Consider the following 27,508-nt stretch of genomic DNA (forward strand, 5'->3'; position numbering starts at 1 on the left):
CGAGGGTGGCCTCAGGAGATAAATGATGAAAGCACAATGCAGGGGAAAAACAACACAGAACAAAATCTTTTTAAAACTGGGAAGGATATTGGTAATGATTGAAAGTGGTCTTCAGTATTTTTGGTTTGAAAATGCCATTTTATAGAAACTTTAAGATCTCTTATGCCCATAAGACTTAGTTGGCTGTCATGATACACTTCTACTCAAAATATTAAAATATTTTTCACTTTTCTACTATTACTTGTATTTTCTCCTCTCAGTTATTCTCCCATTCGGCTTCTTGAAGTGTGTGTTCCACTTCCCAAAATATTCATTAAACGTCAAGTCCCACTAAAAGTGTCCCTTCTTCAGGATCTGAAGGACTTCTTTCAGAAGTAAGTTTCATTTTCTTTGATCATCTGTTTTTGTTTAGTACTACCTGAAATCTGAACTACTTTAAATATCTTGTTTGTTCAGTCAGCTTTCTTTGAAAACAGAAATAACCTATTTTCCTAATTGTATTTTGTATATGTCTGATGTAAAAATGGGAAAATGTAGACAATACACCAAAGTATTAAAAAAGAAATCAGACCCTCCCAAGCATAACAACTGTTAAATTTTGATGTACATCCTTTCAGGTCTTTTTTGTTCTTCAAAATTATATGTGATTCTTAATTAGATAAGATATTAGTAAAGTTCTGTGTATATCTTTTTTCTACTTTAAAAAAAAATTATTTTAATTGGAGGCTAATTACTTTACAATATTATAGTGGTTTTGCCCATCTTTTTTCTACTTGTGTGAGATTAGACAGTTTGATTCTAACTTTTCTAAAGTGTTTAATGTTTGTTAAGAGTTTCACAGGTATATCTTGCTGTGGATGAAAGACTTGCGTCTTTGAAAACTGATACATTTAGCAAATCAAGAGAGGAAAAAATGGAAGATATCTTTGCACAAAAAGAGGTAATTCATTTTTCTGACAGAAACCCAGAAGTTAGTTGTGAACTTGTTAGAAGTTCCTTTTGGGTGCGTCTCAGATTGCTGGAGTGGTTTTTGTTCCCCTAGATGGAAGAAAGTGAGTTCAAGAGCTGGACTGAGAAGATGCAGGCACGGCTCCTGTCTTCCTCCATGGAGACCCCCCAGCAACTGCAGTCAGTCTTCGAGTCCCTCATCGCCAAGAAACAAAGCCTCTGTGAGGTGCTGCAAGCTTGGAATAACAGGTGTGACTCTGCAGTCAGGTGTTTCTTTCATATTATTGCAAAATGTGCTCTGCCATGATGTTTTTGATTTAAATATCCTTGTTAGTTGTGGATGTTGCCTTTTACTCTCAAGTTTAGGACATTTTATTTTTATCGCTCCTACCACCCTCCACTTCTTTCATCCTTTAAAGTGCAGTTTGCAAAGATAAAAAAAAAAAAGAGAGAATAACCTTTGTTGCTGTTTCTAATATAGTATGTGTGCTGCTGCTGCTACTGCTAAGTCACTTCAGTCGTGTCCGACTCTGTGTGACCCCATAGACGGCAGCCCACCGGGCTCCACCGTCCCTGGGATTCTCCAGGCAAGAACACTGGAGTGGGTTGCCATTTCCTTCTCCAAATGCATGAAAGTGAAAAGTGAAAGTGAAGTCGCTCAGTCATGTCCGACTCGTAGCGACCCCATGGACTGCAGCCCACCAGGCTCCTCCATCCATGGGATTTTCCAGGCAAGAGTACTGGAGTGGGGTGCCATTGCCTTCTCCAGTATGTGTGCTAACTGAATCTAATTTATCTGTAATAGTAAACCATAGAGTAATTATTGGGTGTTAGGCCATGAGTTTCAACTGATTGTTTTGTGTATGTTATACCTGTATTTAAATATTTATTTGGGGAAATGTTTTCTTTTAATGCATATTGACAAGTTCACTTGGATTAGTATGGCATTTATTTATTAAGCACTTGGATGATGCTAGGCATTAAGTAAGGCACCGGATGGACATGCACTCTTTTATTTGATGTTGAGTCCCACATGTGTATATACTGCTTTCATTTTACAGAGGAAACTGTGGCTCTACGAGACTAAGGGATTTGCCCAAGTGATACAGCTGTTGATTTTCAGAGCTGGGCTTTGGGCCTTGGTCTGTTGGTGTCTCATTATAACTTGCTATTCTTTTCTAACCATAATCATATCAATAACAACTGATTAGTTGATTAGAAATAAAACAAAACTTACTCTTAGTTATTACAGCTGTAAAATCTATTGCATTTGAAATAGGAAAATTAATTTTTGTGGTTTCAAAGCTATAAGGAGAATATGTGTATGCATTATTCAGGATATTAGAAAGAAAACTATGTTCTTCTTTTCACTTTTCATTTTTTTCTTTAATTGTAGGCTGCAAGACCTTTTCCAACAAGAGAAGGGTAGGAAGCGGCCTTCAGTTCCTCCAAGTCCTGGAAGACTGAGACAAGGTGAAGAAAGCAAGGTAATGTTTTGTATTGGGGCCTTCATTGTGATAAATAGAATTAATTTCTCTTATACCACTTAGAAGTGGTAGTTTAATACATACTTTATTGATAATGTTAGCGTTTTTAATTTTGAAGCAGTCAGGTTTCTTGGTATGACCTGGATTAATTTTTTTTATCTTTGCCTGAAATAAAATACATTATAATTCATTTATTTGAAATACTTATCAAAAGCTGCTGTGTACTGGCATCATTGAGGATAGCATCACAGAGGCAATAGGTGCTGTAAAGGAGAAGGTGTGGACGCACTGGGTGTATGCTGCTGCCGCTGCTAAGTCGCTTCAGTCGTGTCCGACTCTGTGCGACCCCATAGACGGCAGCCCACGAGGCTCCCCCATCCCTGGGATTCTCCAGGCAAGAACGCTGGAGTGGGTTGCCATTTCCTTCTCCAATGCATGAAAGTGAAAAGTGAAAGGGAAGTCGCTCAGTCGTGTCTGACTCTTAGCGACCCAGTGGACTGCATAACAGAGTCCTATTTTACTATGAGTTTTGGGTGTTCTTTGTGCTTAGTGGGAAGTTTTTCTTAAGAGGTCGCACCAGTTCTATATGTTGATTTAATAGTTCTATATGTTGATTTAATTAACCTTTCCTAACTGTATTACTTTTCTCTTGCTGTATAACACCTTACCCCAAACTTAGTGACCTAAAACATAAATCTGTTATCTCACAGTGTGTCAGGACTCTGGCAGAGTATATGGCTGGGTTCTTTGCTCGATCTCATGGCTGAGATGAAGGTTTGGATGGGGTGATTATTTGAGGCTCAGGATCTTTTCCCAGGCTCATCTAGGTTGTTGGCAGAGTTCAATTCTAGTGGTTATAGGACTGAGGTCCCCCTTTCGTTGCTGGCATTTGACTAGAGGCAAGTCTCAACTCCTCAAGGCTGCCTGATTCCTTGCAGGTGGCCCATTTCATCTTCAGAGCCTACAGCAGTGGATTGAATCCTTCTCATGCTTTAGATCTCTTGAGTTCTTCTGTGTCTAACCTCTGGACACAGATTTAAAGGATGCGTGATTAGGTCAGGCCCACCTGCTTAATTTCCCTAGTTTAAGGCTAACTGATTTGTGATCTTACATACATGGTAGAATCCTTTCACGACAGCATCTGGATTCATGTTTGATTGAAGGTATGTGTGCTGTGTGTGTGTGTGTGTCTCAGGGTGCGCAGTTCTTTGGTATCATCACCAAATTCTGCCACTGTGCTAACCATGAACAGATGAATTAATGTCAGTATATTTTAAGGACTTAATATTCTGATACCATGAGGGCTTTTGAGGGAATGTTTCTTTTTGTACAAGTGTATAGTACTTATAGCAGAGTATTTTCATGGAATGATGGGTCCAAGTGCCTTAGATCTTTGTATTGTTTAGGAACACTGTGTCAATGAATTCTCCTTTTTGTCTCATAAATAACTGTGTAGGAATCACTTTTCCTTAAAGTTTGAGTGAGAGTAAGAATTATGAAGATGATTTATTAGTATTTTCAAGTAGTCTGGGACCGTTAATGGCTCTCACACACTGCTAGAGGCCTTTCTGTTTGCCTACTGATGAAACTGCGAAGCTAGTGCTGTAAGACATGGAATTGAAAATACAAAGTCAGTTAATGGATGATTTTCTTTTTGAAAGATTGAAAGTTGATTTGAAAATCTGTAGCACTGCCTTTGTGTTTATATTCATTCATCTGATAAATACTTATTGAGTGCTTTTAGACACTGTTCTGAGTGCAGGGCTTTCAGGGTTCACAAACGTGAACACAAAAGTTCACATTTGTGGATGAAGGCCATGGTTACTGTTCCCATGGAACGTTTGTTTATGAGACTGACAATAAACAGATGAACCAATAAACATTTAAAAAACAAGTGGAAACAAAGCTGTGAGGAAAAAATTAACGAGAAATGGAGAGGAATGCCAAGGGAGTTGGTGATGATGAGTTATTTTATATAGGATGACCAGGGCAGTCACTGCTAGGGTGAGCAAATCAAAGGACATTGTAAGTAGCAGTGTAAGAAATGACTTTTAACGACATTATACACAGGGCTGACAGTCATTTAAATATATATTTTATCAATGGATTATGGGACTTGAGAAAATCCAATGGATAATAAAGGTTGCTGGGCTTAATGGATAATCATAAGTAGTTGCTGGATATTTTAATGGGTCTGTGAGCTACTGTGTAGAACAGAATTCTCAAAATGTAGTTCAAGGACCCTGGAGGTCCTCGACCCTTTCAAGGGCTCTGAGAGATTTCCCCTTTTCAACTGCATAACTGTGTGAGCCTAGATCATCTTTATAAGTTCAGTCATAATAATATAGCTCAACAGATTAAATGCAGAAGTAGAGAGGAATTTAACTGTCTTCTATTAAAAGAAGACTTTAATGTCTTCTAGACATTGAAATATTTGTAAAAGCATAAAACAATGTCACTTTTTTACCAATTAAAAAAAAATCTGTTTTTAATTAAAATGTATTGTTTATAGTAATATGTAATGGGTTTATTATTTTTAAATGAATCAATATCAATAATTCTTAAGAGGTTGAAAGCGTAAGATTTACTTTGTTAAAATTTTTTTTAGTGTGATTTCAACATTTCCTTAAGAACAGAATATTTCCTTCTCTACAGATAAGTGCAGTGGATGCATCTCCACGGAATGCTTCTCCAGGACTTCCAAATGGAGAAAAAGGTTGGTCCTTGAGTCTGGTGATCACCTGCCATTGAATTTAAAGATGTTTCTTAGTCTAGAAGTTGTTTAAACACTAAATTTTGAGAATTTTTTCTGATGCAGTCGGTCAAAGACATTTTTTTCCTTGCTGTAAAACATTTGTAAGCAGTCTCAGTTTAAGATTATTGTAAAATGCATTGCCTAAGTTAGGATAGAGAAATAGATGATCAATAGTGAAGTGAGTGAAAGTTGCTCAGTCGTGTCTGACTCTTTGCAGCCCCATGGACTATACAGTCCATGGAATTCTCCAGGCCAGAATATTGGAGTGGGTAGCCTTTCCATTCTCCAGGGCTTGCTCAACCCAGGAATCAAACCCAGGTCTCCCTCATTGCAGGCAGATTCTTTACCAGCTAAGCCACCAGGAAAGCCCAAGAATACTGGAGTGGGTAGCCTATCCATTCTCCAGTGGATCTTCCCAACCCAGGAATTGAACTGGGGTGTCCTGCATTGCAGGCAGATTCTTTACCAGCTGAGCTACCAGGAAAGCCAGATGATCAATAGAGAAGGCTGCTTTTTAGGGGAAGAACAGAAAGATGAAACTGAATTTCTCTCTTAATTGTGTTACAGTTAAGTCCCTGGTTTCATAGAAAAAAAAAAATCAGACAAAGCTTAGTTGATATTTTTGTATCGCTAAAATCTTTTCTTGACTTAAGCCTGTTTTTCATCGATATTTCATTGAATAACTTGGTGCCACTCTAGGGAATTGGAAGGAAAATTTACTTAGACTATCTTGGTAGAATAGAAACTCAACTTGGAATTCTTGGCATTTTTCTATTATAATTAAGTGAATTTCCCCCTTGAGAATAAACGTAATTTTTTCCCCCTCAATAGTGTCATAATTTCATTCCTTATTAAATTGAATGAGCAAAATATTTAAGTAGGCATTGTGAAGTGAAAGTCACTCAGTCGTGTCTGACTCTTTGTGACCCCATGGGCTGAAATAAAAACTTCATGGAATTCTCCAGGCCAGAAGACTGGAGTATGTAGCCATTCCCTTCTCCAGGGGATTTTCCCAACCCAGGGATTGAACCCAGGTAGCCTGCATTGCAGGCAGATTCTTTACCAGCTGAGCCATCAAGGAAGCCCAAGAATACTAGAATGTGTAGCCTATCTCTTCTCCAGTGAATCTTCCCAACCCAGGAATCAAACTGGGGTCTCCTGCATTGTAGGCAGATTCTTTACCAGCTGAGCAACTAGGGAAGCCCAGGCATTATGGTCTGGTGCAAAGAATATTGGGGTGGTACTAGACTTGGTTGCCAGTCATCCTGCTGTCACTAAGATCTGATTGTGGTCGTCATATAACCTGTCTGGATTTTTGTGTCCATTTTTAAAATTTCTGAAATTCATTTGTGAAATGACCTATGTAACTTTATTTAAGAAGCTGAAATTCTTTGGTTTATGAAGTAGAAAAAGGTTTTGGCCTTTTGAAAATATTGTTATTAGGTAGAAATGGACATAATGTTTTAAAGTGACTCATTTGCACGGTGTTTTTCTTTAGAGGACCGCTTCTTAGCCACCCTGTCCAGTCAGAGCTCCACCAGTTCCCCCCATCTCCAGCTGCCTACTTCTCCTGAAGGCGTGCCTGAGCAGGTCATGGGAGGGCCCCCAGAACTCGATACTGCCAGCAGTTCTGAAGGTACAGGTCAAGTCACTATTTCTGTACTTCATCCAGTAAAGACAAACACTCTTGAATACTGGGGCACAATGCTTTCTTATCCCTTGGGATTTAAAATTTGTACCATTGAAAGTGCTCTTTTAGATGTAGCTTTTTACCATATCCCTTCAGTTGCACTGCTTGACATGTGACTGTCTCAGTAACAAAATGCTATTCAGCTTTATCTACTTTCTGGGGATATTATTAATATTTTCTTAAGTCTCATAAAGCACACGATTGTTCCCTTATAAGAAAGAAAGAAAATTTCAACCATTTCTCCAACGACAAACATTTGTTTCGCCAATAATAGATGTATGCCTTTTCCCTCTCTTGCCTTGCTTTCTGTTTAAGCACCAACTACTTAATTATAGTGTAAACTTTAAACATAACTTTTAAATTGCAATTAAGCTCAAATATAATAGCCACAGTGCTCATAACTGAGTTGAAGTGGCAACAGGAACAGCTGGGACTGAGTTCATGCATGCTTGGCCAGTAATTTCACCACGGCTGCTGCCTGGCCCCTTGAGGGTAAGAGGCTGTTGATTGCAGGATGATCTCAACTTCAAACATGTTGAAATGTAAAAAAAACAAGCCCCTTGGGGTCAGAGCTGTGTATGCTTCACGGTTGCTTCCTGTTAGATAGTCATTATTACTAGATCAAAAATTTTACACCATAATTGGTAATTACGGTGTGCCCATGTCTGTGTTCCAAAAAGGAAAAGAAATATAGTTGACACTTTATACTTTTACTCTTCCTGAATATTAATATATAAGTAGAATATTTTTCATTCTAGATGTATTTGATGGACATTTGCTGGGATCTACAGACAGCCAGGTGAAGGAAAAATCAACCATGAAAGCCATCTTTGCAAATTTGCTTCCAGGAAATAGCTATAACCCTATTCCATTTCCTTTGTAAGTATTATATAAGCCAGTGGCTGTTGGGTGGTTTTATTTTCACTTCATTTTAAAGATTTCTCTATGGATATACTCTCCATTAACTTTATATACGTATTTCTCAATCCAAAATTATCCTCCATTACCATAAAAGAGATGTCTTTTTGTATAATTTACTTTGTGGAACATGTAGTCTTTATATATTAACAGTAGATAAATAGATTAATAAAGAATTGCTTATATCTATATATACATTTTAAAAGATATACTGCTCCATTGAGGGCAGGAGGGGAAGGGGATGACAAAGGATGACATGGTTGGATAGTATCACTGACTCAATGGACTTGAGTTTGAGAAAACTCCAGGAGATAGTAAAGGACAGGGGAGCCTGGAATGCTGCAGTTCATGGGGTTGCAAAAAGTCAAGCATGACTTAGCGATTGAATAACAACAACAATTGATCTCATGATCATAAAAACATATTGCTGATTGTATATGAGGGTATTACTGACCCAGTACTTTACTGGGACATGGTGTGTTTCTAACAGTGGTGATGAACTGCAATGGCCCTTGCAAGGTTTTGTGTGATCTTTTGTGTACAAGGTTCTCTCATAGTGGGGGAAAAACGTAGGCTGGCTGTGAGGGTTTTTCTTCCATTGGTTGACATGTCTGGCTATCAGCTGATGATGCTTGCTCCTGTGAAACAGATGTATGTTAATATGGATTTTGTTCTCAATTAATTGACTTCTGTATTTAATTATTCAGTTAATGTTTAAACTTACAGAGTGGCAGCTTTAGTGCCTCAGGATGTAGAGAAAGATCAGTAAGGGAAATTCCTGCTCTCAGGAGCTCATGTCTTGAGCTGTGTGTTCTGTGGTATAAATGTGTAAAAGGCCTCTGTTTTCTCTGCTTCAGACTTGAATAGTTTATGTCATTTACTGCTGGACTAGTGGTACATTTCCACAGTTTCCAAAAGACTTTTCTTTCAAACTTACAGTAGAACAAAATCTCTTAAACTTCTGCTATTCATTGTAAATACCTTTTGAGATAAATATGGCCCAACATTTTGCCAACGTGGAAAACTTTTTTTGATGATTCCAGGACCCTCTGATTTGAAAAACAGTTCTGATAATTTTCAGTTGCCTTTAAAAACTTTCTGTTGATCTGTTTTCCTTGGCTGTTTGTTCCAGTTCTGCATACATTTTGGCTTAATTATGTTCATGTAATTATGCATTATTTAGTTAACTTAAAATTGTCCTGAGATTTACTTGTAATTGTGCTAATGGGTTGTATATGTGATTTTCTGCTAATTTTGTTCTGATTTACGTGTTTTTGAACAGCGATCCAGATAAACACTACTTAATGTATGAACATGAACGAGTGCCCATTGCAGTCTGTGAGAAGGAGCCCAGCTCCATCATTGCTTTTGCTCTCAGGTATTATAGGGCTTTTTCACCTGTGTTCGTATTTTCATATTTTATGTGAATTTATTTATTAATTGCTGTATTGTTGAGCTCTGTTACATAGAGTAGAGCAAAATATAAGTAAATGTAAAGTAGTAAATATAAGTAGAGAATATATATCCTTTGGGTGCGACAGTTTATTCTTTTTGTATCTGGTAATGTACTGTTTACCCAAGTATTAACAGGATGATTCTTAAGCAAGCTTCTAATAATTAAGTTAACTACGCAAGTTATTTGCTAATTCTTATATCCTCTGTCCATTCTCTATATTATAATACGTGTCCATTGTATCCTTTCCTTTGGTTTATATATTGATATAATACTTGGAACATAGCTGCCTTTAATCCTCTGAATATCTTTTTTGTGTTTTTCATTTATTTCCTTCTTGCTTCCCACACATAGAAGGTCAAGTTTCCCTAGAGTAATGCTGTTCCTAGGCCTTAATTCATTTACATGCCACAATTATGTGTCTTAAAGAAGGGCCCCTGTTTAGAAATTTTTATATATCGTGTCTAAAATAACAAAGCTTTTTAATATTAATGATGTCTTGGCAGTGATAGTACCTAGTTTAAGTAGAATCTAAGATGGTTAATAAAAATTTTTTTCCCTATTGAAAGACATTGAAATTAAAATTTTATTTTTATTATTGGTTACAGGTTGTCCATTTATTCAACAAATATTTGAATGTTGCAATGTGTGGTATACTAGGTACTGGGTATAAGGGGTAAACAAGATAGATTTATAGACTTCAGCATTTATAGAGTTTAGAGTTACTATTTGGACAATAAGGAGTTTTTTCCTTTAGAAGATTCCATATGATACATTTTTTTTATCATTGCCTTTTGATGTTCATGAAGTTTTTGCTTCTCATTTTATTGGTTAGTCAACTGGAAAAGGTCAGTTTTCATTCCAATCCCTAAGGCAATGCCAAAGAATGCTCAAACTACCGTCCAGTTGCACTCATCTCAAATACTAGTAAAGTGATGCTTAAAATTCTCCAAGCCAGGCTTCAGCAATACATGAACCGTGAACTTCCAGATATTTAGAAAAGGCAGAAGAACCAGAAATCAAATTGCCAACATTTGCTGGATCATCGAAAAAGGAAGAGAGTTCCAGAAAAACATCTATTTCTGCTTTATTGACTATGCCAAAGCCTTTGACTGTGTGGATCACAATAAACTGTGGAAAATTCTGAAAGAGATGGGAATACCAGACCATCTGACCTGCCTCTTGAGAAATATGTATACAGGTCAGGAAGCAACAATTAGAACTGGACATGAAACAACAGACTGGTTCCAAATAGGAAAAGGAATACGTCAAGGCTGTATATTGTCACCCTGCTTATTTAACTTACATGCAGAGTACATCATGAGAAACGCTGGGCTGGAGGATGCACAAGCTAGAATCAGGATTGCCAGGAGAAATATCAATAACCTCAGATATGCAGGTGACACCACCTTTATGGCAAAAAGTGAAGAAGAACTAAAGAGACTCTTGATGAAAGTGAAAGAGGAGAGTGACAAAGTTGGCTTAAAGCTCAACATTCAGAAAACTAAGATCATGGCATCTGGTCCCATCACTTCATGGCAAATAGATGGGGAAACAGTGGAAACAGTGTCAGACTTTATTTTTCTGGGCTCCAAAATCACTGCAGATGGTGATTGCAGCCATGAAATTAAAAGATGCTTACTCTTTGGAAGTAAAGTTATGACCAACCTAGACAGGATATTAAAAAGGAGAGGCATTACTTTGCCAACAAAGGTCCGTCTAGTCAAGGCTATGGTTTTTCCATTGGTAATGTATGGATGTGAGAGTTGGACTATAAAGAAAGCTGAACGCCGAAGAATTGATGCCTTTGAACTGTGGTATTGGAGAAGACTCTTGAGAGTCCCTTGGACTGCAAGGAGACCCAACCAGTCCATCCTAAAGGAGACCAGTCCTGGGTGTTCATTGGAAGGACTGATGCTGAGGCTGAAACTCCAATACTTTGGCCATCTCATGTGAAGAGCTGATTCACTGGAAAAGACTCTGATGCTGGGAGGGATTGGGGGCAGTAGGAGAAGGGGACAACAGAGGATGAGATGGTTGGATGGCATCACCAATTCAATGGACATGGGTTTGGGTGGACTCTGGGAGTTGGTGATGGACAGGGAGGCCTGGCATGCTGGGGTTCACGGGGTTGTAAAGAGTTGGACACGACTGAACAACTGAACTGAACTGAACATACTACATGAATAGATAAGAAAGGCAGGAAAGTCAATGAAAAAAATATGTGTTTTTTACTATTAGGAAGCGGATTTTCTAGTTGACGTCACCTTTTTCTAATATCTTGGAAAAATAATACATGTTCACATCTGATTTATCTAAACCAGGGTTCCCAGGCTGCTAGTTGGATTTTGTTGGACAGTGCAACTTTAAAAAAAAAATGTTTTTTTCTTAAAGTTTAGCACTTTTAAGTTGAAAAGCACTCTCAAGTCCCTTTCCTCCCTATTACACTAAATGGTGAAGTTTCATGCTTTTCAATTAGCTGTTCAACCCTGAAGGCATTTGATCTAAATGTTAGTATGGAGGCCTTCACAATCATTGTTTAGGATATTGAGTCTGGCTGGTGTGTTGGATTATATTTTGTATTATTTTTTGGTGTACATATTGACTTTCTTCATGAAGTTTCTACTTGATAATTTTTGTTATTTAACTCTAATGTTATTTGTCTAAGTACATTAGATGTAGATGCTTATAATGTTTGTGTTTCTATAATGCAAAGCTTATTCTAAAGCATATGATTTACTTTAAAAGAAGACCTTAATGTTTAACATATTTCAACCTGTTTCCATCCTAAGTTGTAAAGAATACCGGAATGCCTTAGAGGAATTGTCCAAAGCCACTCAGCGGAACAGTGCTGAAGAAGGGCTTCCAACAAACAGGTGATACGTGATTGAGGAAAATTTATTTTAATTGAACTATATCATTTTCTAGGTGTTCGTATTTCAGTTTTATTACAGCTTATTGTTGATGTAAAAGTTTCTAGAGTTTAATCAGTGGCGCTCATTTTTTAGCCAGTAATTGACAGAACAAAATTCAGGTATAGCAAAAGACCTTAAAAAGTCTGCTAGGTTACAGTTTTCTTATAATTATCATAGAAGTTCAAAGTGTATTGCATATTTACATTTTTAAGTTTTTAAGTTCTCTTTGCTGTGAAAATTAATTTCTGAAATTGGTAAACTACTGCCTAGCTTTGTACTTTAAATAATTTAAGAATTTTCCATAATAATTAAAGATCTTAACAGCTAAAAAACAAAGCAAACCTCTGCCAAATCAGCTCTTTTAAGTATTTTTGGTATTTTAGGTATTTGAGACAGAAATTGTCATAATTGTCACCATTGACTTATGGGTGCTATAATATAGCTCTGATAGACCTGAGAAAAATATTTTAAGACCCTGTATTCTTATAGCTTTAACATTTTTCTTTTTCTTAAAAGTCTAGTATACATTTCAAGACTTTTTCTTCCATGCTAACCTGTGTTTATATAAATTATGAACCAGATTTCTGATATTGTGGGTGGGGTTAGGTGGGAAGTAGATTAATATAGGAATTAGAGTACTTGTTGTTTTGTGTCTGAATCATATAAAACCAACTTTTCTTCTGTTCTCATTTTAGTACTTCAGACAGCAGACCAAAGAGTAGCAGCCCAATTAGACTACCTGAGATCAGTGGAGGACAGACAAACCGTGCGGTAGAAGCAGAACCACAGCCAAGTAAGATTACAGATGGAGAAGTACTTTTGTTTGTAATTGTGGTTTGAAGAAGAAAACACGTTAAATAAGAAATGCCATCTGGCAAGGATTTATTGTTTCTGGTCTTTGAACTATAATATGGTTGTAAAATTTTTATATATTTTCTTTTGTGTATATTTCACTTTTCTTTGATTTTTAAGTTTTTGAGTTTGAAACGCCTAGAAGCGTTTCATGCAAAAAGAAGGTCCATGCAAAAAAGAAGCAGGATCGGCCTTCTTGGCTAGAGCTTTCAGTTTAAAGCATGCAACATAAGAAATATAGTATCAGTTTTTTTTTGTTTGTTTGTTTTTGTAGCATTGTTGGCATTGTGAAAAGAACTTTTCATGTCTTATCTTCTTTAATTCCCACAATAACCCCATATTTGACATATCTCCATTTTTCAGAAAGTAAGTTAAGACTTAGATTAAGCACTTTGCTCAAGGTTACACAGGTAGTGGGGAGCAGAGATTTGCAGTTGTGTTTCTTTGACTTTGTCAGTTAGGAATATTCCCTACAAGTAACAGAAAACCCAGTTGGTGATGGGCAGGGGAGCCTGGCATGCTCCAGTCCATAGGGTTGCAAAGAGACGGACACAACTGAGTGACTAAACTGAAAAGAAAACTCAAATCTACTGGGGCTTAAACAAAGGACAGTTTATTTTTTTAAAATAGCAACGTCTGCAAATGCGCAGTTGCTGGCATTGGTTCAGCTACTTGGCTTTGTCATGACAACATAAGGGTTAGTTTCTCTTTGATTTCTCTTAAATTTTATTCATGGTCAGAGATGTCCCACTCTAATGTCTGCATTTGAGGCAGAAGGAAGGGAAGTATAAGCTTCTGCTCTTGTCTTTTATTAGGAAATTCCCTTTCCTTTTCAGTCTCATTGGTTAGAACTGAGTCTCATGGCCACCCTTTCCTGCAAAGGAGACTGAGAAAGTGGTGAGCATCATTGTCCTGGCTAGTTTATACAAATCATGATTCTTTTCCTGGGACTCCGCATGCTGCTGCCCTAAAGAAAATTGGAGCTCTGTTAGCAAGGAGCAAGGTGGGATTGGGTATTGAGGAGAATGTGATAGTGTCTGCCACTCTAAGTAAGCACTTATTGATTGAGATTTAGTGTGGATTTTGTTAATGGTAAATGTACAAAGGGCTTCCCTGATAGCTCAGTTGGTAAAGAATCCGCCTGCAATGCGGGAGACCTCAGTTAGATCCCTGGCTTGGGAAGATCCCTTGGAGGAGGGAAAGGCTACCCCCAAATTAGGATCATATGTATTAATGATATGATGAAGCTCAAAAGGAAGAATAAAAGTATAGAGCAAGCTTTAGTGATATCTTTGGTCATCCTATACTACTTATTTTTGAAAAATGCTAAAACTCAAATTATATATTTTGCTGTGTTAAAATATAGGAACACAGATGATATAAATATGTTACTTTTAACTTTGAATCCTCGTAGCTTGGAATACTGTTCTGTGTTAGTTTAATGAGCTGTACTGTAATACTATAAGAATGTAGCCCTATCTTAAACTTGTTGCTTAAGATACTATGACAGCCTTGGAAAGAAAATTTTTAAAGTCTTTCTCTATATTTAATAATTTCTCACATTTTGGTATGTAGCTATCTGAACATTGCTTTTCTTCTGTTCTTGATAATAAGAGTGCTTGGTTGCCCCCTAAAGCCTCCGTAAACCATATGGAAAAATAATCTGTGCAAATGAATCCATCAGTGTTACTCTTATTTATTACTTTGATATAATGGTTACTGCTTACACAGGAATGAATTTTAAATTTTTAGTTTTCTACGTGCAGTGACCTGTACTTAATATGTTACCTCTTATTTTTAGCCAAAAAGGCTTCTGGAATGTTGTCCTTCTTCCGAGGGACAGCAGGGAAAAGCCCTGACCTCTCTTCCCAGAAGAGAGAGACCTTACGTGGAGCAGATAGTGCTTACTACCAAGTGGGGCAGACGGGCAAGGAGGGGACGGAGAATCAAGGCATTGAGCCTCAAGGTGTGTTGAAGGAGACCAAATGTGCTTGTTTTAGGCTTCAGTTTACTTACTTCAGTTGGTTATGTTCCTTACAGCTTTAAGTAGATACTTCTACTGCAGAAATCAGGGCCTTCCCGCTCTTCTCACACCGTGGTGGGGTAGGGTGGGAAAAGCCTGGTGCTGGGAGAATCCAGCTGGTTTCAGGTATCACTGTTCTCACTTCCCGAGTAGAGGAATCAGAAATCCTTACTTGCTGTACCGATAATGGAAAAGCAGTGTCTTCCAAGGTTTACTGAGGACTAAGTGACATTAGGCATCTGTCTCACTGTGTAGCTCACAGTGTATGTTCAAATGAGGTCATCCCATTGCCCTCTCAGACATCCCCTTTCTTCTCCAGTCTCTGTAAGGTAGAAGCTACTGATACCCACCTTCATTTAGGTATTTAAAAAAATACATCTACCTGGTGGTGTTTGAATACAGGGTTAGACCAGGAGTCAGATAACTAAGCTGACCTGTCTTTGTAAATAAAGTTGTGGTGGAACACACACACCCTCCCTTTCATTTACTTACTGTCTGCTGCTTTCCCATTATATTGGCAAGTTGAGTAGTGGCAACTGAGTAAAATACTTACCATCTGGCCCTTTAGAGGAGTAGTTTGGCAACCCCTGGGTTACAGCATGAATTAGTAGTTTAAGAAATAGAAATTGCATGATACGTTTTCATTAATAATTAAGATCTGTGTTTAGTATTCTATAGGCTGTGATCCTTAGAAGGCATTGATGCTTTGAAAAAAATAATTTTGAAATGGGAAACTTAGAGGATGACTTGTTCTTCTAGATGTTAAAATGTATTACAACTCTATAGTAATTAGAGTTAAAATATATTACAACTCCACAATAATTGTCTGGCAATAAGTTTGCCAGACACATTAGTCAAATAAGAAAAACAAAACAGCTCTGAAGTAGATATTAGTATATTTTCTATAGTGTACATATATCTTAGTATATGATAAAGCATCTCAGAATATTGGGAAAGCATTACTCTATACACAGGGAAAACTGCTCATAAACTTTGGTAAAATAGCCACAGAAAGTCTTGATGTTAGAATTGAGTAAGTTTATTGCTATCATAGGGATTATTTAACTATAAGAAAAATTATTCTTCAATCTGAATTCTCTGATTTTTAATCTAAAATTGATCTTTCAAAATGTACATACATTTTTATTGTAATAATTTACAGTTAATTGTATGCATGATGCTTGTTTGAGCGTGGCTTGACTAGGATAATACTAACTGACTTAGTTTTTAGTTTATATCAGGGAAAAAGAATACACAAAATTAACTGATAACTGCCTAAAACTTTGGCTCTACTAATGATGTTAAATCTTTTAGATGAAGTAGATGGAGGAGATACACAGAAGAAACAACTTACAAATCCTCATGTGGAGCTTCGTAAGTATGAGATAAATCTCTGGTTTGGGCACCCAGGACTATAATTGAACAAACTCCATTATTTGAAGCTCCTAGCTTCACACTAGATAAATATCCTATCTCTTGAAATGAATACTAAGTCTTTGTGCTGATGAGCATTTGTTTCATCTAGATTTAGTTTATAAACTTTACATTATTTAATTTAAAAGGAAATCTATTTGTAAATTGAATTTAATTTATAAATTTTAATTTAATTAGATGTCTAAGGTTTAAATAATTTGTTCTTGTATAATTTAGAGCCATAGTACCTTACCAAGACATCTGGAGTTGTGTGTACATGTTTTGTTACCCAGGATAGTAACACAGTGAAATTTAAGATGTAATCATACAACGATGAAAATGCAGTAACCAGCATAAAATTAGAACCGAGTCTTGTTTTATGTTTGGTTGTTTTTCTAGAAATATGTAAGGGTGGTCCTAAGGTACTCTTTTAATCCTTCCTGAAGACAACAGAATAGTGATAAACAGGGATGTAGTAGACTTAACATGAAAAATACTATCATGGAGAAAATTAAATGCTTGCATTTAGTGTGGGGGTGGGGAGTGGGCAAGAAGGAAAAGATATTTCTGATTCAGAAGAGCTTTTTTCTAAAAACATTTCTGTTTATAGAATTTTCGGATGCCAACGCCAAGTTTTACTGTCGGCTCTACTATGCGGGAGAGTTTCATAAGATGCGAGAAGTGATTCTGGGCAGCAGCGAAGAAGATTTCATTCGTTCCCTTTCTCACTCTTCTCCGTGGCAGGCCCGAGGAGGCAAATCAGGAGCTGCCTTTTACGCTACTGAAGGTAGGCCTTTTTGCTGTTGTTGTTTAGTTGCTCAGTTGTGTCCACCTGTTTGCGACCCCATGGACTTAGCCTGCCAGGCTCCTCTGTCCATGCAAGAATACTGGAGGCAAGAATTTCTCCAGGCAAGAATACTGGAGTGGGTTGCCATTTCCTTCTCCAAGGCCTTTTTGATCATTTGCTAATTAAGCGGCATCCATCTTTTTTCACTCGGATAATTTATGAATCCCTTGAACTGAGGTAATGTGATGTGTCATTTAGCAAACATGTTTTTCTTTTCATGCTTGAGAGGATGAAAGAAGAACATTGAAAAAATACATGGTGTACAGTGTATAATGAAAGACAGGTATTGATCAAATCCCTACTAAATTCTTTCTAGTCCTGAGTTTTCCACATGTAAATAGTAACAGAGAACTTCTAGAAAACTCACAAGGTACCTCAGAGCTGATGGGAAAAAGATAAAAATTGAAACAACCTAGATATCCATCAGCAGATGAATGGATAAGAAAGCTGTGCTACATATACACAATGGAGTATTACTCAGCCATTAAAAAGAATACATTTGAATCAGTTCTAATGAGGTGGATGAAACTGGAGCCTATTATACAGAGTGAAGTAAGCCAGAAGGAAAAACATAAATACAGTATACTAACGCATATATATGGAATTTAGAAAGATGGTAACAATAACCCTGTGTACGAGACAGCAAAAGAGACACCGATGTATAGAACAGTCTTATGGACTCTGTGGGAGAGGGAGAGGGTGGGGAGATTTGGGAGAATGGCATTGAAACTGTAAAATACCATGTATGAAACGAGACGCCAGTCCAGGTTCGATGCACGATACTGGATGCTTGGGGCTAGTGCACTGGGACGACCCAGAGGGATGGTATGGGGAGGGAGGAGGGAGGAGGGTTCAGGATGGGGAACACATGTATACCTGTGGCGGATTCATTTTGATATTTGGCAAAACTAATACAATTATGTAAAGTTTAAAAATAAAAAAAAAAAAAAAAAGAAACATTTGACTTGAAAACTGGAAGGCCAAGTTCTTAACCTGCAGAAGTTGACAGCAGATTGTGACCATTTGTACTACTATTTGAGTTCTCCGTACTCACTGAAAGTGCAGTTACTTGAGAAAATGCATCAGGAAAGATGTGCTTGATAGGCACTTTTATAACTGGTAGTTCCTGGGTTGCTAACAAAGGAGTTTGTAACATTTTACTTGGTAGTTTTAAAAAGTAGATCATCTAGCTATGACTTCAGGTGTGCAACTGTCAAATGTAGAGTTTTCTTGACTATATAAATTCTCAGAAGCCCTTCCAAACCTTCAACTTGAGAACTATATTCTGATCAAAATCTTCTCAGTGTTATCATATTAAAAGTATCCCTTCAAAACATGAAGTGAGCAAGTCATTTAGGATTCTTAGAATGATTTATTTTAGATTACCTCAGTAAATATTGCAACTGAATAAACGTGAAATTTTTGCCTTTTAGATGACAGATTCATTTTGAAGCAAATGCCTCGTCTGGAAGTCCAGTCTTTCCTTGACTTCGCACCACACTACTTCAATTACATTACAAATGCCGTTCAGCAAAAGGTAGAAACCTAAACCCTGATCTGTAACTAGAATTTACTGGTCCATTTAACCTCCTGAAAGTCCTAAGGGCAGTTTTCTCTATGCTTTTCTGTTTGTTACAGAGTAGTTTGTTACTCTCATAGAAAAAATTTGTCCCTCCCCCATTCCTTCTCTGCATCGGCAGCCACAAGCTGGTTTTATATTTCTTAAGTCTGTTTCTATTTTGCATGTACATTCATTTGTATCTATATTTTTTAGATTTCACATATTTCACATATGTGATATCATATGTGATATCATACAATATCTATTTTTCACTGACTTCACTAAGCATAATATTCATAAGTAATCCTTTTTGATAAGAGGTTACTTTTATCTTTGCTGAATTAGAGGCCTACTGCATTGGCCAAGATTCTTGGAGTTTACAGAATTGGTTATAAGAATTCTCAGAACAACACTGAGAAGAAGCTAGATCTCCTTGTCATGGAAAATCTTTTCTACGGGAGAAAGATGGCACAGGTAAGGATAATGAACCACGCGAACTATTTAGCTGCTGGATCCCTTCGTATTTCTGGTTCCTGAACATATTGATTAGAGAATAACATGGTATTTGATAGTAAATATTAAACTTTGGTTACTAGGTCAGCTTTAACTTTTGAGTTACTGAAAGAATAAAGAGGAATATTGTGGACTGGTCCTAAAATTTAACATAAACAATATCCTAGAACACAGAATTATAGAGTAAGAAGGCAGATCCAATGGATCTGGCCATTTTAAAGATGAAGAAACTGAGGCTCAGAGGAATTGAGGAGTTTATCAAGGTCTCACAGCTCTTCCTAGAATTCAAGTTGGTCTAGATTCTAGAACAGTGCTCTTCAATGTAGTGGTCTTTGAACTGTTTCCAGTCTGTGGAGCTAGGAGCTTGAACGAGAATGTAATTTTTTTTTTTAGAATGTAAGTTAATGTACTGCTTTCTTCATTGAGAAAGTCTTGCTATAGCAAAAGCTGCTGCTGAACTAAACTGTAGGTTTAATGATGTGTAATCAGTTTACATTCTGGCACCAGCTTCTCTTTGATCTTGAGTCAGGAACAACTGATTAGCTGGTCTGTAGAATACACCTCCGGTTCCACTGGTCTAGTTCCCAAGTCCCCTGACTAGCATTGCTTTTCCTACTGTCTAGAAATTCCTAGAAATATGCTGTTGCTTCTGCATTGTCCTACACAGTTTTGATATCAAAACTTGAAATTTCCTAAGACTGTTTACATCTGTTTTTCAAACTGCTTTATGGTTCAGCAATATACTTTTGGAGTTACTTGTTAATGTTTCTTATAGTTGATTAAATGGGTCAGTATATTTCTGACATATTTGAATATTTGGGTACCTAGTTATTAGTTTCATATGATACAATTATATCACCATTTGCTTTTTGTATTATATAATTACAGTGTATGCATTCAATGACTTACATAAGTTATAAATTTTAAAGTTAAATATTAAAGTGTTTATAAGGATAGTGGGTACAGGAAGCTTTCTGCCTTTTAAATTTAATTATATTAATTAACCATTTGTAGCAACTCACATAAATGACAGAGAATTCTCTTTCTGCTAGGTTTTTGACTTGAAGGGTTCACTTAGGAATCGAAATGTAAAAACCGATACCGGGAAAGAGAGCTGTGATGTTGTTCTTCTGGATGAAAATCTCTTAAAGATGGTTCGAGACAACCCTCTGTATATCCGTTCTCATTCCAAAGCTGTGCTGAGAGCCTCGATCCGGAGCGACTCCCACTTCCTTTCTAGCCACCTCATTATAGACTATTCTTTGCTAGTTGGGCGAGACGATACCAGCAATGAGCTAGTAGTTGGAATTATAGGTAGGTCGATGAGCATGTCTTACGTGCAGTTCATGATTGAAGCCAGAGTAATCTTTGAAGACTATACTGAGCCTGTTGTAGTAATAGCTTATTGAATGTTTTCACAAACTCATTTGAAATTTTAAAAATAATAGTTTTTCTGTTCTAGTACTTTGATTCATATTTCTCATTTCCATTTTCATTATCAAAAATATATGTATTCAGGAATTTACTTAAGATAAAGCCCTGTGAGGTTGTTATGAGGTTTGGAAGAATTCATATGGTAAAAAACCCTTAGGACAGCCCTTGGCATATTGTCTGCACCTACAATATTGCCAGCACTCAATATTAACTAATGTAGAAGTAATAGCAGTGGTAATTGTGATTGTTATCTGCTTATATTTATTAAGAGAGCTTTTACTGCTCATCTCACCCCCTGCAACAGATTATATCCGAACATTTACCTGGGACAAAAAGCTTGAGATGGTTGTGAAATCAACAGGAATTTTAGGAGGACAAGGTGAGCAGAATTTTTGTTCAGTTTACTCTTTAAACTGTTCTCATTATCTTCCTCATCAGTTAACATATAACAAATGGATACTTCAGAAAAAATTATAAAACATAACTGGTTATCTTTGACTTTATCATCATTTCCAAAATGATCAAATAATAAAAGGAATTGTTTAAATGGGGAAATATGGGATCTTAAATATGTGTTAAGATGCGGTGCCTGCTGCATGCTGAGTCGTGTCCAACTCTTTGAGACCCCCTGGACTGTAGCCCACCAGGCTCCTCTGTCCATGGAATTCTCCAGGCAAGAATACTGGAGTTGTCATTTTCTACTCCAGGGGATATTCCTGACCCAGGGATCGAATGCGCCTCTCTTGTGCCTCCTGCTTTGGCAGGTGGACTCTTTACCACTGCATCATCTGGGAAACTCTGGTAAGAAACCAGAGGTTCTCAAAATGAAAAGTTAAAGAAAGGCCAGAGTTCCTGAACAGGAGGTTGTCCTGATTAACGCTTGAAGTCCTTTAAGTTCTTTGAGCACTGAGAGCACCAGGTGTGCTTTCAGACATCTCTCATTTCTAGGCAAGAGCGTCTTTTAAAATAAAAAGGTCCTACCAGGAAGGACCTGTCCCTTGTCATGTCGTACAGTGAGCACCCTCCCTTTTTTCTGAGCCCATCATAGTGTGTGTGCTTACATGACATGGCATTTTATGTTCGTTTACATAAAAGAACATAGCAGTCAAAGTCAGTGGTCTGGTCAGTTACGTAACAGCTTCCTTATTTTCCCTTTACCCTTTTGTAATCCTAGGTAAAATGCCGACCGTGGTCTCTCCAGAGTTGTACAGGACTAGATTCTGTGAAGCCATGGACAAGTATTTCCTGATGGTGCCAGACCACTGGACAGGCTTGGGTCTGAACTGCTGAAATGAAGCACATACTCTGAAACAGACCAGGAAGAAAAGGGGGCCTGGAACCAAAGGACCACAAGTCAGCTACATGTTTTATTTCTTTGTCACATTCACCACAGTGTGCAAAGGCCTTTCAGTTCTGAAGTTGGGTAGACCATCTGTAGCTGAAGGGTTGAAACTCCATGGATTTGCACTTTGGTTTTTGATACCTACAAGTTAGCTAACCGTGAGCTGGGAAATTGCACAAGTATTTTGTTCACATAAGCTGAAATCTAGATTCATTTCAAATGAGAACAAATGTATGGTTGGAGATGAGATTGGTTGAACAATGGGTTGTCATGTTTGCTGACAGTCCCCTTAAGCAAACAGTGTGTCATAGATTGTGACTCTCCTGGCCTCACATTGGATACATTCTTTTTCTGGAAAGGATTGGTAGAGCTGGTGAATTTTTCTTGTGTTTCTTATGTAACAATTTAATGTTTGCCTATTAGCAGAATTTCTGAAACTCTAAAACAATTCTGAATTATTCTATCAATGGCCAGTTAAAGAGATGGATGCAAGCTGTTCTTGTTCTGCTGAGGAATTTGACTTAAATTGGGAATCCTGTCGTGTTCTGTATCTTGCCCTGTTTTCAAGTATGTTTGATATTTTTCAAGTTCTATCACTTCTTGTCTGGGTGACAGGAGGCCACAGCCATTAACTTCAGGCCTTTTTCTGGAGCTGTTTTTTAAGCCTGTTTACAACTTTTGTGCAAGTAATATGCAGAACTGCACTTGTCTGCACGTGCTCATAGTTTAGGTTTTTCTCCTACTTCAGGGAGATATTACTAAATGAGTCTAAAATGACTAAATCCCCAAAGGGATAATTATTAATGGAAGATTATTTTTAATCTAAAAAGAAAAATTAGGCCTGATCCAAGAAATTGGGCGAGGGAAGCACTTGGCCTGTTCTTTGTAGAGGTAAAGGACCTGTAGTGTATACTATAGGTATAACTAGTGATTTCTGTAGCATCTATAAAATTACGATGTTTCCCATATGGACGTCCTTGTTCTCTAACTTTCTGTACGAATTTCTAGGCCAGTTCTGACTGTTGAGAAATATTACGAAATAAGGTATTCTTAGTAAGAAACTCCTTGTTTACTAGTTTCTGTTTGTCTAAAAAGTGATCAGAACTACTAAACTATGGCTAACAACACAACCCCAGATACTTTCTTGTGGCTTCTTTCCATAATAAGGCTAATTTGGGGATTTATAACATTTTAAGGTTTCCACCCTTTCAGGCTTCCCATAGTAGCATGTTTCTTTTGCAGCTTCCACATAATAAGAAAAAGTCTGGATACATTCCAGTTACAGAGACTTAAGTTTATGAAATAGGAACATTTTGGAAAGTTTACTTGAGAAAATGAAAGCATTAGTTTGGTGTTTGGTGTTTGGTGCTTATTAGAGACATGGTTTGCACTAGAAACAAGCTGACCAAGGGTTCTAACTGGTCTGACAAGCATTTTTTTTTTTTTTTTTTTAAAACATACGGTGTGCCTTTTGAACAATACAAAGCCCTGATGTTGGTTTTGTTGTCAAAGACCAGTCCAGAACTGGAAGATGTAGAGATATCCACTCCTCTCATGTCCAGGAACAATGGATACTGCATCTCATTTTGAGTGTAAACATGTCTTGGCGTCTCTGTTTATTTTTTTGTGTCAGGATACTTAGGGTTGTTTACCCTATCCATTGCTCACACCTGTAGTCAGGAACACTTCCAGGAGCAGGTGTCTTCCTCCAGATGCAATCAGATTGTTTATCTGTTTTGGTCTCAATACCTTATGTACAGCTTGAATGCTCCATTGAAATAGGTCTTGACAATAATGTGTCTTGATTTTGGTTTCCTTGCCCATGACTTGAAGAACCAATTATTATTATTATTTTTTTAAGTACTGCTGTTGCTTAGGTATTTTTGTGGCTAAAAAATTCCAGTGTAATGTAATCTGAAGTAATACTTGTTTCCTTGCAAGTGTGATCTGTCCATTTAAAACTGTCTTAATGAAGGGAAAATATAAAACTTAATTTGTCATGAGTGGTAGAACTGTATACCTGGCCTCCTGCTGCTCTTATTTAGGCCACTACCAGATATATAAGCCTTTTCAAATACTGTATACTCAGTGTTAGGCACCGAGTAACTGTTTACCTCTGTTGAATTCCCCACCGAGGCCTGGAGAACCTTGATGCTGAAAAATTAAGAATGAGGAAGGAATGTTAATACTTTCCTCTGTAGCATAAAAAACACATTCTGAGAATAGTTGATAGTAGCACAAGAAAGCTATGTAAACATGTTGCATTGTATAAAAATCTTATCTACAGATATAAACTGTTTTAATGCCATCAGAACTAAAAATATAAAGATTTCCTTTTCCTTTTTTTCTTTTTTACCCAAGCCTGAGAAAAACAAGGGGAATAAACTGTTGCAAGCCCTTTTGTAGTCTATTGAATGTTTTAAATTTATAGATACTCAAATTTATAGATACTCAAATTTATAGATACAGAATGTTCTACTTATAATTGTTCCCTTGATTCAGCAAATGAATGGTTTTCTAGCTTTGGCTTTTATTTGGTATTGTAAATAGTAGGGTTGTATTGGTTTTTGTGGCATTAGCTGTTCCTTGGCTTTTTACCCATTAATGGTGGACTTATATAAAACTGCTGAGGAAAGTTATCTACCTACAGAAAGTTTGCTTTAGCTAGCAGAGTACAAACCCTTGTGAATGAGCCTGGTGATAAAACAGACTAGGCCATTCATTATTCCTCAAGTGTTAACATACTGATTTAAGCAGTATTCAAACCATCTAGTGCAATGCCTTTTTTGTTTGTTTTTGTAACACGGGTGCAGTTGTATTATAGAAAAATAAAAATTACAATCATGCGCAGTTTTATTAATGCTGCTGTGCTGGTTTTGTAAAAGAAAAATGTACATTATGTCTTTGATAGGTTTAATTTTAATGAGAGAAATGACATTGTAAATCAGAATAGCCTCTTTTAATTTAATATGAAAAATCCAATTAACAATATTGAAAATACTTAGTGTATTATATTGTATATATTTCTCTACTTTGATTCCGGCTGTTTTATATCATTGACATGTTATTTAAGAGATAAAACTGCCTTGACCTTTTGGAAACTTAACACTGTAAAAAGAAGACTTACAATAAACTGAGAATCAACTTCACTTTGTTTTGAATCTGCTTGAGGAAATTAACAAAAGGAGATGGGAGTTGGCGCCTAAGCCTAGCCTGGGCCCAGCTGTGTTGCCCTCTGTTCATTCTGTCCTTCTTCTATTGGGAGAATCGAAGCCTTTCTCTAATAAATAACCCTTCTCTATAGATCTAAGAAAGGGGGGTGCTAAATCCTTAGGTTCACTTCACCCAGTAGGGGCCTGGCCTTTTCTGTTCATCTCCTTTTCCTCAGTTCTTCTGTGTTTCCTTAGGGTGCTCAAGAAAGGTCAGCCTTGCCCAGTGGGGAACGGCTGAGTCCACCTCCAGGGCAGGCTTTATCATTAGTTGCTCCCACTCTTCACAGGGTCCCTGAAGAGGATACCATAAACTGCATCCTGCAGCTGTAAGCACGGCAGCTCCCACCCACCACGGCCGGGACTCACCTGACAACAGTGAGGGCCCCTGGACAGAGTAGGTGCCTCCTGCCCCCAGGGATGCCTGGGCGGCCTGGCCTGCTTCCCCAAACCCCCAGCTGTGGCAGAAAACCGTTTATTTCATTGGATTTTTTTCCCCATTGTTTTTCCATTCTCTATTTTATCTCTGCTCTAATCTTTATTATTTCATTCCATCTGCTCACTTTGCATTTTGTTTATTCTCCTTTTTCGGATTCCTTAAGGTATAAAGTTAGGTTATTGATTTGAGGTCTTTTTTAATGTGCATATTTATATCTTTGAACTTCCCTCTTAATTCTTCTTTCACCGCCTCCTGTAAATTTGATACGTCGTGTTTACATTTCACTTATCTCGAGGTTTTTTTTTTTTAAATCTCTTGTGATTTCTTCTTTGATCTTTCAGTTGTTCAATATTTCGTTGTTTAATTTTTACATTTTTGTGACATTTCCAGTTTTCCTACCGTTACTAATTTGTCATTTCATTCCATTGTGGTTGGTAAAGATACTTGGTATGATTTCATTCTTGTTAACAATTTATGCCTCCTCCCCCCCAAATTTTTGTTCTAGAGCATGCACACCAATGTCTTAGGCCAAAGCAAAAGAGAAGAAAGGTGAGGCAGAGATCTAAGTAAAGTGTTTTTGAAACTGATAGACATGAGTAAAATACATGAGGAAATCACAGGTTGCTGATCTAGGAATTTTTTCTGATGTCTTCACCTTTTGAAAGTTTAATTTTTTTTTTTAATTAAAATTTTTTTAAAGTTTATATCTTTTCCTGACTTGTTAAATTGAAAATAAAATCTATGAAAAGATCATTTTACTGTAGTCAATGTCCTTTAACTCTCTTTGGAGTCAGTTGTCTTGAATTTGGCCGTGAATTTGGTGGTGGTTTGCTGATTATTACTTTTAACATTTTTCAAATTTGCCACATTATGTGTGGCAGAGTGGAAAACTTTTTAAATTGTATAAATTCTCACCTTTAGGACATTGTTTGCACTTATGTGGCATTTAGCATGGTGCCATGAAAACTGCCCTCCCTCATGTCCTTGGTGGAGGAAGATATTTTCAGGGAGATTACTGTTGTCAAGAATGAACCAAAATGAGGTTGCAGTGGTGAGCAGTGACCAGTAGAGGGCTCTGAAGTACTTGATCCTAAGATTTCCAAATCTGCTAGGAGAGCAGTTTGAAGCCCTTAGAGGGACCAGTGGGACTAGGGGAACCCAAGTCCCCCAAATCTTTGCCAGAGTCCTAAGTGTCTTCTAAGTTATTCTTTTACAAGAGTGTGTACATCTCAGAATATGTAGTTTTCATTTGGAGGTTTAAGTTGGAAATAGCAGTATTTTTTAATGAGTGTAACTTTTTTACAAATGAGGGTAACACTAAAAGCTTTTCATTTGAAAGAGCACATGCTTGATGCATTTTCTGTTCATACCATCACTGAAATAGTAGTTTCAAGGCTGTACAAATAAGTGACTGTCAGAAAAAGGACATTAGGAAAAACTGGAGAAATCTCAAGGAAGTGTGGACTTGAATTAATAATGTTTCTACACTGTTTTATTGTGACAGTTGTACTTTAATAAATGTAAGATATAAGTAGTAGGAGAAACAGGGTGCAGGATATCTGGAGACTGTCTATACTGGCTTTGTTATTCCGACAGAAACAGAACAACAAAAACAAAAAATAAATGAGTTGTTATACAGTGGATAGGAATAGGCCTACTTTAGAGATGTTGGTTTTAGTGAGATTAAATTAGAGGGTCTTTTTTGTCCT

The 27,508-nt window shown here is 37.1% G+C and overlaps 1 protein-coding gene across 8 annotated transcripts in view; it reads left to right on the forward strand.

Annotated features, from left to right (window-relative positions):
- PIKFYVE (phosphoinositide kinase, FYVE-type zinc finger containing) overlaps window positions 1-25,300 on the forward strand; it is an 84,241-nt gene extending 58,941 nt beyond the window's left edge. For 7 of the 8 annotated variants that reach the window (XM_061383074.1, XM_061383056.1, XM_061383102.1 and 4 more), the window contains 18 exons: window positions 261-374; window positions 832-940; window positions 1,043-1,197; window positions 2,345-2,435; window positions 5,091-5,151; window positions 6,689-6,826; window positions 7,639-7,759; window positions 9,081-9,176; window positions 12,044-12,127; window positions 12,862-12,959; window positions 14,820-14,984; window positions 16,356-16,415; window positions 17,065-17,241; window positions 18,735-18,838; window positions 19,208-19,336; window positions 20,428-20,689; window positions 21,114-21,188; window positions 21,984-25,300. In XM_061383074.1, the coding sequence (XP_061239058.1) occupies window positions 261-374; window positions 832-940; window positions 1,043-1,197; window positions 2,345-2,435; window positions 5,091-5,151; window positions 6,689-6,826; window positions 7,639-7,759; window positions 9,081-9,176; window positions 12,044-12,127; window positions 12,862-12,959; window positions 14,820-14,984; window positions 16,356-16,415; window positions 17,065-17,241; window positions 18,735-18,838; window positions 19,208-19,336; window positions 20,428-20,689; window positions 21,114-21,188; window positions 21,984-22,099 (2,155 nt within the window). In that variant the 3' untranslated portion in view covers window positions 22,100-25,300. The remainder of the gene's footprint in view (window positions 1-260; window positions 375-831; window positions 941-1,042; window positions 1,198-2,344; window positions 2,436-5,090; window positions 5,152-6,688; window positions 6,827-7,638; window positions 7,760-9,080; window positions 9,177-12,043; window positions 12,128-12,861; window positions 12,960-14,819; window positions 14,985-16,355; window positions 16,416-17,064; window positions 17,242-18,734; window positions 18,839-19,207; window positions 19,337-20,427; window positions 20,690-21,113; window positions 21,189-21,983) is intronic. The other variant, XM_061383110.1, reaches the window with a different exon arrangement.
- Window positions 25,301-27,508: the final 2,208 nt, after the last annotated feature.

Source organism: Bos javanicus, chromosome 2, assembly GCF_032452875.1.
Source record: "Bos javanicus breed banteng chromosome 2, ARS-OSU_banteng_1.0, whole genome shotgun sequence".
NCBI classification, from domain to species: domain Eukaryota; kingdom Metazoa; phylum Chordata; class Mammalia; order Artiodactyla; family Bovidae; genus Bos; species Bos javanicus.